This window comes from Triticum urartu, chromosome 1A (assembly GCF_056163025.1).
Source record: "Triticum urartu cultivar PI428250 chromosome 1A, HENAU_Tu73, whole genome shotgun sequence".
NCBI lineage: Eukaryota > Viridiplantae > Streptophyta > Magnoliopsida > Poales > Poaceae > Triticum > Triticum urartu.
Window position 1 is genome coordinate 12,431,176 of NC_141873.1, and position 11,283 is coordinate 12,442,458.

At 46.8% G+C, this 11,283-nt stretch overlaps 2 protein-coding genes across 2 annotated transcripts; one reads left to right on the forward strand and one right to left on the reverse strand.

Moving 5' to 3' along the window:
- Positions 1-3,817: 3,817 nt before the first annotated feature.
- Positions 3,818-6,100, forward strand: LOC147988360 (F-box protein At5g49610-like). The gene is made up of 3 exons (XM_087539244.1): positions 3,818-3,999; positions 4,107-5,409; positions 5,825-6,100. The coding sequence occupies exon 2, from the start codon at positions 4,135-4,137 to the stop codon at positions 5,359-5,361; it is 1,227 nt and encodes a 408-aa protein (XP_087395370.1). The 5' UTR covers positions 3,818-3,999; positions 4,107-4,134; the 3' UTR covers positions 5,362-5,409; positions 5,825-6,100.
- Positions 6,101-7,588: 1,488 nt separating this feature from the next.
- LOC125542311 (E3 ubiquitin-protein ligase CHIP) lies at positions 7,589-10,356 on the reverse strand. The gene is made up of 7 exons (XM_048705294.2): positions 10,161-10,356; positions 9,882-10,013; positions 9,681-9,752; positions 9,023-9,156; positions 8,692-8,842; positions 8,470-8,580; positions 7,589-8,048 (listed from the first exon to the last, which is right to left on the reverse strand). Exons 1-7 carry the CDS (start codon positions 10,272-10,274, stop codon positions 7,923-7,925), a joined length of 840 nt encoding a protein of 279 aa, XP_048561251.2. The 5' UTR covers positions 10,275-10,356; the 3' UTR covers positions 7,589-7,922.
- Between the last annotated feature and the right edge of the window lie 927 nt (positions 10,357-11,283).

The following is an 11,283-nucleotide window of genomic DNA, read 5'->3' on the forward strand; positions in this document are numbered from 1 at the left end:
ACTCCAAAAAGCTATCAGAATCATCACACCCCATATCCGCCCCAATCACACGGGCAGCTGCCCCGACCAAAAAAACAGTACCCAACTGGGTTCCGCCCAAATGCTCAAACTGACTGGGAGTTCCCATATCCAGTCTAAATCTGAGGTGAATACAAATGCGTCTGCCACGTCGGACTGAGCACGTGTCAATTTGCCAATATCGACCCCCCCCCCTCCTTGCCGCTCAGGTTACCGCCATTGGACGCCGGCATCGGACACCGCCACCAGACTTAGAAAAGAGTAGGGTATGTACCCTTTCGAATTCGGACGAAGAAGTCGAAAATGATTTAACGTATTCATAGTTACATATTAGCAGAGAAGATTCATGGTGACAATCCATATCCTTCATAAATGGTGCAATGAAGACCGAAGCTTACCGCTTTTGGACGACGCGGCTATTTAAGCTGGCGGTGTCGCTCCTCGCGCCTGCGAAGTGGGACTAAACCCCAACCCTGCATGCTGGCGCAACACAAATATTACATCTACACTGAAAATCTTAAGTACGAACAGTTTATTTAGAGCATCTCCAACAGGCGCGCTAAACAAGCGCCGCGCCGCAAATTTAGACAGTTTAGCGCGCGCGCAGCCCGGTGGGTGGCTCCAGCGGGCGCGCGGTATAAGGAGTTGGGCACGCGGTCGGATTCGCTATCTCGCGCGGTGTATTTGTGGCGCCCGCTTCCGCGCGTGGCACACTCGAGCGCTCGCGCTGCACTCTCTCTTCTCCACCTCCTACGCCCCGCGTGCGCCGGCGCCGGTGAACTGCACCCCATGGACGCACGCGCCGGCACCCTGCTCACCCCATCCTATAGCCGCGACCCCTCCACCGCCGCCGCAAACCCTAGCCCGGGTGGCGTTGGCCTCGCCTCCGCCGGAGCTCCTCCGACCATCGGCCTCGCGCGCGGCCTCTTCATGAAACAAGGCGGCGGACAGCTCCGGCACCTCGAAGGCGAGGAGGAAGAAGCTTGCAGGGCGTGCGACGGGCGCGGCGGCTACCGAAGCGCCGGCGAGCTCACTCGTTGAGCCGGCGGCCGACGCGCACAACATGTTCGATGAAATGCCCCCAAGGTAAAAAAAATTCCAACTTTTCATTTTTTGTTATTTTTTCAATGCATTCACATATAGATAGCTTATTTGCATTGTTGAAAAAACTTTGTAGTCTCAATGATGATGCATACATGTCAACGATGGGTGTTGGCTCCAACAATTCGCATTGGTCTCAAACCAATGACATGCATTTCGAAGACCATGAGTTCGACGTGGACAAGGAGGGTGAGGGCATTGTCGACGCACCGAAAGGAAGAGCGGGCAATTACACCAACGTCGATGACATCTTACTATGCAATACTTGGTTGCAAGTGTCGAGGGATCCATCCGTTGGAGGTGATCAAAGTAGAGATGCTTATTGGGGGCGGATGAAAGAACACTTTGATGTTCACAACTTGAGTGGAATTGACCGCTCCGAGAGATCACTTCGGTCCCGATGGTCGACAATCAACTCAGATTGTCAAAGGTGGGCGGCCTGTCAAAAGGCGGTTGACAAGTTGAACCCAAGTGGCACAAATGAGGACGATAGAGTAAGTGGCATTTCATACATGTTCATCATACTTGTTGTTGGTGCTAACTTGCTTTGTTTTCATGTAGTACAACATTGCGCAAAACTTGTTCAAAGAAGAGGAGAGGACAACCAAGAAGGGGAAGATCAAGAAAGGAAGGGTCTTTACCTTGCCCCATTGCTATAACGTGTTGAAGGATGATGAGAAATGGAAGAAGCGTGAAGATTTGGATGATTTGCATTTGAGCAACAAACGCAAGCGAACAATTAAGTTGGATGATGATGAGGAGGAGGAGGATGCATCAAGTGATGACGGCAAGAGAAGCCCCACACCCAACTCGGTTTCATACTCGAAGGCAAAGCGACCGGATGGGTGCAAGAAAGACAAAACCGAAAAGAAGAAGAGGAAAGGAGATGATGAGCTCAAAAATGCTATGGAAGCTATTGTGAAGGCAAGAAAAGAAGCCAATGAGGTGAGGAAAATGGCAAGGAACCAAGATGCCGCGGCCGAGGAGAGGAGGTTGGCGGCCGAGGAGAGGAGGGTGGCTTTGGAGGAGAGGAAGGTGAGCAATGAGGAGCGAACTAGATTGTTGGAGTGGGAGAAGCACTTGTTCTTCTTGGACACATCTAAACTCAATGCGACGCAAAAGAAGTATGTCAATCTTGCCCGTGAAGAAGTCTTGATCCAAAAAGAGCCATGGTTCGTGCAATGGGTGGCGGTGGCCTCGGCGCCATGGGTGGCGGTGGCCTCGGCGCCATGGGTGGCATGGGTGGCTTCGGAGGTACCATGGGCGGTGCAATGGGAGGCATGGCTGGCTTTGGAGCACCCCCCGACGCTATGGACACCATGGAAGGCATGAGTTTTGCTTCTCTCATGGGAGGCATGGGTGCACCTTCGGCCGCCATGGGCGGAATGTCTTTCGATGTGCCTTCTCGCACACATTCCCATGAAGATGCCGTTGAAGATCTTGCCAACACCGTCGGAGCTTCACGTGATGCGGTGCACGATGAGGAGAGGGAGGAAGATTCATCTTCGGAGGCGGAAGAATCGTCTTCCGAAGATGAGGACGAGGACGAAGACGAGGACGAGGAATGATGTGTCTTTCATTTGTGTATTGAATTTGATTTGCATTTTGAACTTGGTTGGATGAACTTGTGGGCATGATTTTGAACTTGTGGGCATGAACTTTTCTTCATCAACTTGTTTGTGTGCAATTTTATATGTCATGTTCATCGCATTTTGAATGTTTCAACTTCATTTTATGTTCCAAATGCCATATATACAATGCCTCGGCAAATCGCGCGCTGCTGGAGCGGCGCGCGCGCTGCATTTTAGCGCGACTGCTGGAGCCAGCGCTGCGCGCCGCGCCAAACCAGGCGATGGGCGCGCAGCAAAGCAGTTTTTTGCGCGCGACGCGTTCGGCGCCTGTTGGAGATGCTCTTAGTGTTTTAACAACCCCGCCACCTGCGAAGTGGGACTAAGACCTCTTCCAATGCAAAGGTGCTTAGAGAAGGTGCTGAGTGCATTAAGTATCTTAGCAACTCCACCCCAATACATAGGTGCTTAACTTATTGTTGCTAAGCACATTTTATTTAATAGTTTAGCACCTAAAGTCTTTCATGCATTGGTTAACTTGTTTCATTTAAGTGGTTTGCCTAGGTTCTCGTGCTTGGCATTGGTTCTTCCTGGGGTCAACAAAGTTCTCTCTCCTTCTTAATTACTGTGCCATGTCACTTTTTTACTTATGTGGCATGCTTAGCACCTGTCGACGGTGGAGCACTGGGAAGGCCTAAACCCCAACCCTGCATGCTGGCGCAACACGAATATTACATCTACACTGAAAATCTTAAGTATGAACAGTTTTTTTGTTGTTTTAACAACCCCACTGGCCCAACGCACACTAAAACATCCAAAATGATCGACGTGCATGTGTTTGCATGTGTGTAGTTGCAGTAACACTTTATTGTAAGACATCAAACAATTTATTTTTAGGCTTGCCAGCGCGCAATTTAAGATGATCACGATTTACAAAAAAAATAGGCAACTAAGAGTTACCGTGAACATTTTAAAATTCTCAAACATTTTTTAAATTTGCATGAACATTTTTCATAATTTTAATAATTTTAACGAAAATCAGTAGCTGCTTTTTTTTGCTGATCCAGTAGAGCAGCAGGACCAAAAAAGCAAGTGAAAAAAGAAACGTGCGCAGCCACTGGGAAATTACAGCTGATAGCCTCTCCATTTCGCCCCCCACGCGCTGTAACCCTAGCGCCGCCACCCCGTCGCGCCGGCCGTGCAGCATCGCCGCCGGACCCCATCCCCCGACGCCCTATACGCTGCACCCCATCGCCCGGAGGAGACTCCCCGCCGCCAGCCAGTCGCCCACCCCTACGCCTTCAGCGCCCCGGTAGCCCTCCTCGCCCGAGCCCACCCAATCGCCCCCCCTCGCCGGAGCTCTTCTTCTTCGCCGGACCTCGCCCAGTTTGATGATTTTCTCGCTCCATCGATTTGCAGTTCTAACTCCTGACGCTTCGGCCGCCCCATGGAGGAGGAGGAGGAGGAGGAGATATCTGGGAAGAACTCTCTTTCGGCCGCGGCGGCCAGTCGACTCACCGACGACCTCATCATGGAGATCCTCTCCCGGCTCCCCTTCCGGTCCGTCTGCCGTTTCAAGTGCGTCTCTAAGCCCTGGCGCGACCTCATCGCCCACCCCGCCCACCGCAAGAAGCTGCCCCAGACCCTCGCCGGCGTCCTCTACACCACCACCCCCGGCATCGGCGTCTACCGCTACCACTTGGCCGGCCTCTCAGCCGAGGCCGACGGTCTTGATCTCGACCCTTCGCTCACGTTCCTGCCACATACGGGGTACAGGGACTTCGGGCTGGTGCGCGCCTGCAATGGCCTCCTCCTATGCTCCTACGAACCGGAGGAGGGAACCGCCCGTTTCGTCGTCTGCAATCCCGCCACCCAGAGGTGGACGGAGCTGCCCCCTCGCCCGCGGCCAAACACATGCCGCTATTACCAGCAGTTCCATCTGGCTTTCGACCCAGCAGTCCCGTCCCATTTCCACGTTTTTGATTTCGAGAGCACTGACGACGTGGACATTACAGGAGTGAGCATCTACTCGTCGAGAACCGGAGCCTGGAGCCAGAGGGATACTGGATTGGTTGACAAGGTTTGGCTGACCAATCGCAGTGTCCTGGTTGGCGGCATGCTGCACGTTGTCGGAAACCTACTGTATCCGGACGACAGCAACAATTGGGAAGACAAGACTGTGCTGGTGGCTGTGGACATGGAAGGCAAGGTGTGGAAGACCATCTCCGTGCCACGCGGCCAGAGCTATGGTACAGTTGGGTGCTCACAGGGGTGCCTGCACTATGCTGCTATACCTCCAGCTCCTCTCACTGTCGGGGATGACGACGATGAGGGTTCACTCAACATGGCTGAAGAGGTAGCGATATGGCGCCTTGAGGATTATGATACCCAGCAATGGGCCCTGAAGCACAGTTTCAGGATCGATAATGTGCTGAACCTAAATGAGGTGGAGTACCGGATGGTTGGGTTCCATCCCGATCGCGACACCTTCTTCTTTGTCAGCAAGGGTATTTTTGAGGGCGAAGCATGGGATGCGGCTTCATTGCTGACATGGGACATGCGACGTCGCCAACTCTCTAGTGTCCTTCATCTCGAGAAAAGCAGTGTAGGGCCGTATCTGCCTTATGTTCCTCTCTTCTCATCAGAGCCACTAGCAGATGCAGGTGGGCACTAATTCAGTTCGACTCATGCTTGGGCTTGCTCCGATCAATGGAATAATCATGTATGTGTACACCTGCACTTCTTAATCTTTTTGAATTGTGTTAGTCAGTTTGTTCTATGGGGCTAAATTATACTACTGTTATCCAGCTTTCTTGGCCATGATATGCCATGATTACGGTTGTCCTGAATCCTAGTATTAGTGACTGTTAATTGTGAACTTCGTTTTGTTCCTTCTTAGTTATTGTGTGTGTAAATGATATACTGTGACTGGTTTAATTGATAAACCTAGTGCTATAGAAGATTTTAGTAGCTGGATGGATAGCTTTCCCAGAAAAGTAAAGAATCTGGTGGTTGTGTCTGTAGCAGCTTATGGAAAGCCGGAAATGCAGCTAGCTCAAAACGCGCTTACGCAGCGTGATCCTACTGTCATTGTCTATCAAACTGCTAATTGGTTGTCATATTGGTCTGATTTGCAGAGAGACGGATGGCACTGGGTACTTTGAACTGTGGCGTCTCAGCTCGCTAAGGTGGCTGTGGACTTCTTCCATGTCAGCAGGGATGGGCTCCTATAGTGCTATCGCTTGCAGCAGGATTGGAGTGCGGTGCTGCTGCACGAGATATGTTTGATACATTGTCGTCGCCTTCATCTGTTCGTAGCTTGTTTAGGTCATGTTTCATAATACCATTTATCTGTGGTTTGTCTTGGAGTCTGCTTATCTCGTTTTTTAGCTGGTGAGCATCATGGTGACCTATTTCTTTGCTGTTCTGGATTGATGCATGCATTCTTGTGGGCTGACAGTTGTTTTATCGGTTTCGTTTCAATGAAATGAAATTGGGGGCGAAAGTTCCTCCATGAGGGGAAAAAATCTTCACCGTTACAACAAGAAATATATAGCAAGGTTGGGTCTCTTTTTTGGACATGAAGAAAAAAGAGACAGATCAGACTCAGTAATTTTTGCAAGGTTGCTCCTGATTAAAATTTGAAGAACACTTGATCCATCTAAAAATATAACAAGGTTGCTCAGAACTTTGAACTTTCTAGTTCAGCGTTCATGTGGGTTTCTATCATTTGTTTCTCCTGTCTCTACAGTTCGCATTAGTTTGTCTGTGAGACAACAAATATTTTGCTAACAAAATGTAAAAGGTATTTACCTGATCTTTTACAAAATTTGTACATTTTTGCCTAAAAGATGGACGGCGATTTTTAGACAAGTGATTTTTTAAATGATAATCATGTGTTTATAAAATGTTCACTGTGAAATAAACAAATGATCATCGTGGATACTGTTCATTGTATACTTAAAAATGTACACCATGAATTTTAGAAAGCCCGTCGCCTGATAAAAGATCATCGTGGATATGTTTGATACATTGTCGTTGCCTTTATCTGGTTGATTACCGTTTATATGGACGAGGGGGTCATGGTTCGACTACCTGTTATCTGTGAATTGTCTTGGGAGTCTGGTTATCTTGTTTTGAGTCGGTGAGTGTCGTGCTATGGGCGCTTTGCCTGTGTGACCTATTTCTTTGTTGTTCTGGATTGGTGCATGCATTCTTGTGGGCTGACGGTTGCTTTATCGGTTTCGTTTCAGTGAAATGAAATCGGGGGCGAAAGCTCCTCTGTTCAAAAAAAATTAAAACTTCACCATTAACGACAAGAAATGTATAGCAAGGTCCGGATTGTCCTCTGGCAAAAGAGCAAAGAGACAGCTCAGGCTCAAACATCTGTTCAGTTGTCTTGGCCAAAAGAACAGAACTCTGGCAATGCGACCATTACTGACTTCCCAAAATTTCTGTATAAAAGGTTCATAGGAAAAACTACCAATTTTCTGAAAAAATGTTTGGTTCTCTTGGCCAAAAGAACAGAGGTATGCTCATGTTGTTGATGTTCATGTTTTTTTTTCATATAAGAAGAAACTCCAAATGGAAAAAACAGTTATACTCATTTTTTTTAACATGGGTGCAATACTCGTCTGTCCCCAGAGAAACTTACAAACATCTAAAAGACATGTCATCTAGAAATCTCACAAGGATTTTGCATAAAACTATTATATGGTAAGGTTACTCCTGATTTTTAATTTGAAAAACATTTAATCAATCTAGAGATATAACAAAGTTGCTCACAGGTTTCGACATAGCATGGGGCCTCGCTTCAAACATAGGAATCCTTCTCTACAATTCCTGTCTTCCAAACAGACCATGAAACGTCGAATTCGCAATGCAGAAATGGCAACAAAAGAAGAAGTGCAAAAAATGTATTATTACTGGACCAAACAAATGATCAATCTACATGATCACACAAACCACTATCAAGTGTACAGCCAAGTTCCACCTAATCTTAGAGACCTAGCACTGAAAATGACTATCCTATAGGCGAACTGCTACAGAGAATCACAGGTCAAGCAAGCTGCTTTAGCTTCCACTGTGTTGGCTGGTTATGTACAATTGCCAAGTGTTCATTAGGATTTACTCAAGAATCAATCAGCTCAACACAAAAGTGAAGAATGGATCCCCCTTTGCAACTCAGATACTATCAACACATCTTGTTAGCACTTAAGCGGTAACAGGACAGCTTCAGTTTGACTTGTAGGCCCAGCTGTGCTCCTTGAGGTAGGCTTGCACTGCTTCCTTGATGGCGAGATTCGGAACCAACTGATGCTCCTTCAAGGGCTCCCGTGTCACCGGGTCGAAATTACCCACCTAAGGAAAGGTTATTGTGAGATTTACAACATCAAACCGTATGTACCACATATACTAAGTTATATGTAAAGCGAAGAATAAATAAATTTGAACCTTAGCACATCGTCAAAACATACTTGGTGTCATACCTATGCCAATCAAATAATGTACCAGTTCAACTCAGCTACACCAGCTACTGTTCATTTGTTCAAGCTTCTGTGTTTTTTCCTTTAATTAATAACAGTTATTTCAACTATCCAGTACTTATACAAGAGTCATCTAAATCTATGATTATTGTAGAATCAGGCAATAAATATGTAAGTGGAATAGTCTGTATTAAGGAATTTCAGGGGATGATATTAGCAGACACCAGTAGAAAAAATAAATTAAATTAAATCAAGGGTTCTCTATAAACAGATGCCAGATTAGGAAGAATGCGCACCTTGTGGAGATGCTCAAGCAGTATGGCCCTCTCATATGTTACACCACTGGGTGTGATAACTGGATCTCTAAAAATCTCAAAAGTTATTTGACAGCAAAGGTAGTCGGGCACCTAGGTATTCAGAGTGGGAACAACTTAAGAACACAGAGGAGAAAAAATAACACTGAACAGAAGAAATTTGGTTACAATACAAGATATCATAAAAATAATCAGTGCTTTTACATCTCCTGGCGTATCAGCAAGTATAGCGTTTGTGAAGACTTCGGATAACAATTTGCATTGCTCTGGATACTCATTGGTTGTCCCCTCAGAGTCTTCTGAAAGAGTACCGCTAAGAAAGTGATGCTCCTGCAGAGCATTTTCGCAAGCTTCCCTACGATGTTCATGTTACAGCAGAGTTAAAAAAAAATCAGTATCTTTCTTGAATGTAAGGCATCAGGGGAAATGCTAAAGTTTTGCTGAATTGACCCTCAACATTAAATATACAGACTTGGCTTTGATCTGCAGCAGAATGATCCCAATTATCTCAAGGTAATTTCAATGTACATTGTACCTTAAACTTTGCATCTTCCAAACTCGCTGAGTGGAGTGCTTTTCCCAGTGTTGGTACTTGGCCTTGGCAAGAACCTGCGAAATGTCCTCCGCCATTTTGTCCCTTGAATTTGAAGACTTCAAGAGATCCAAAGCCTGTTCCCCATCAGTATGTCAAGTCAAAATAACCATCAAAAGTCAGGCAATCAGCTGAGTTCGCTAATTAACTTTAGCTAGAATTGTCATCTCAACCCGTAGGTAATCAGAAGAGCTTGGTGAAAGGCACCAAGAAAATCAGTACTAGTCGTTACACATTGATTTTTCCATCTTTCTCAAGAAGACAACAAGCTGATGACAAGCTATGTAGAGCCACCAAGCGGTAAGAGTGAAACCATTTCATCTGATGATATTTACAAATGTGGAAGAGGGCAAGGGGTTCAGTTAAAATTCCGCAATGCTCAGGAACACGCAGACAATAAAATCCAATAAATGTGTTAGACTACAACTCACGCCAACTCCTGACAGATATTCTAGACCATCTTCAAGTTAATCGTCAGTCAGACTGGTGCCTACAATCTACCCAAGTCTTACTATACTGTAATAATGGCACAAACGTGATGATCTTAGCATAATACAGAGCCTGGTTCAGAATGTACAGAGAGGCTTCAGAAACCGTGGACCTTCTCGAACTCCTTGACGGCGAGAGCGCAGTCCTCCTTCTCGAGCAGAGCGCACCCTAGCAGATAGTGTCCCTGCATCATCAATCACAGAAGCAAGAAGAGATGAAGCTCTGAAACCTGCACATTGTACAAATCGATACGCCCTTCTTCCTCGGGCATGAACTGAAGAAAGGGGGATAATAATCTATCTGTGTGAGTCACCTTGACGGAGGCGTCGTCGAGCGCGAGCGCCATCCGGCTGTCCTCCTCGACCCTGGCCCAGTCCTTGCGGCGGAAGTGGCAGAGGCCCCGGTTCACCCAGTAGACCGCGACGCCGGGGCACAGCGCAATCGCCTGGAAACCAACCAATCAATCAATCCGTCCTTGCATTCGATAATCGCTCGACCGGGAGGGGATTCCACGGATCGAATCGTCGGCCGGGAAGAAGGGGATTGCCGGATTGGGGGAGGAAGGAGGAGGTTTTGGGGGGTGCGCGCTCGCCTCGGTGTAGCAGTCGATGGCGGCGCCGAGGCGGGCCTTGCGGAAGCACGCGTTGCCCTCGGCGCGCCGGAGCTCCGCCTGCCGGGCCACGCCGCCGTCCGCCGCCGCCGCCATGGAAAACCTCCCTCTCTCTCTCTCTCTGAAGTTGGTTGGGATTGCGCCGCGCAAGAATATCGAAGGCCCCACGAGAAGAGAAGACAAGAGGAGGGATTTCTTTTCTTTCTTTTTCTTAAAGAAAAAGGACTCGAATATATTGTTTATTTTTCCTGATCCAAAAGGTCAAACAAGTCAACGGGGCCGAATTGATGTAAAAAAAATGAACTAGACCTGATCATACACCAAATCGGGCCGGCCTTTTTGGGCCTCGGCAAAGCACGAAGTTGAAATCCCAAGCCCGGCCCAGCTGGCCCAAAACACATGAGCAAGTTCACGAGTTTAGGAGCTCCAATTTCATTCTACTCAAAAAAAATTTCGTCTTCTCAAAAAAAAAAAGAGCTCGAATTTCGAGGCTCACGGTCTTGCTAAGCATGCATGCTTCAACCCTGAAGTTTGGCCGTCATGTCTGATTAGGCCAACAGGAGGAACTCTATTTCATACATGTAAACGTTCTGCAAGTATAAATAAAGCTTAGCGAGAGTGTCTACATTTTTTATCAATTAAAATAATTATTTTAGGGCTACAAAAATAACACATTCTACATATTTGCTAGTTAAAATATTTTTTAGTCATTTTGAGCTTTTGGGGGGTTTGGGGCCGGGCTTCTAGGTGGAAATGTTAAGCCCGAGCCCAGTTGTCACGCTTTTGACAACTAACGTAAGAACTTCAATCAAAATAAAGAGAGTGAAGTTTCCTTTTTTTTTGGGGGAGGGGGGGGGGATCTAAAATTGGAGTGAAACCGTGTGTTGTGGAAAATGTTCTTTAGATTGATATATAATTACATACAATACGCTGAGAGGTAATATGCATATTCTGGCCCTCAGATTTTCCTATGTATATCCTAAGTCGAGATAACTAGCTAGTCATTTATGACTTAATTGTAGATACTCCCTCCGGTTTTAAATATAATACTTTTTAAAGATTTTAATACAAACTACATACTGATGTATATAGACATATTTTAGGG

Coding starts and splice junctions, on each gene's coding strand:
- LOC147988360 (XM_087539244.1), top strand. CDS start 4,135: ATGGAGGAGGAGGAGGAGGAGGAGATATCTGGGAAGAACTCTCTTTCG.
- LOC125542311 (XM_048705294.2), bottom strand. CDS start 10,274: ATGGCGGCGGCGGCGGACGGCGGCGTGGCCCGGCAGGCGGAGCTCCGG. Junction 10,014..10,160: donor CCATCGACTGCTACACCGAG/GCGAGCGCGCAC, acceptor GTTGGTTTCCAG/GCGATTGCGCTGTGCCCCGG. Junction 8,049..8,469: donor TGCTTGAGCATCTCCACAAG/GTGCGCATTCTT, acceptor ACCTTTCCTTAG/GTGGGTAATTTCGACCCGGT.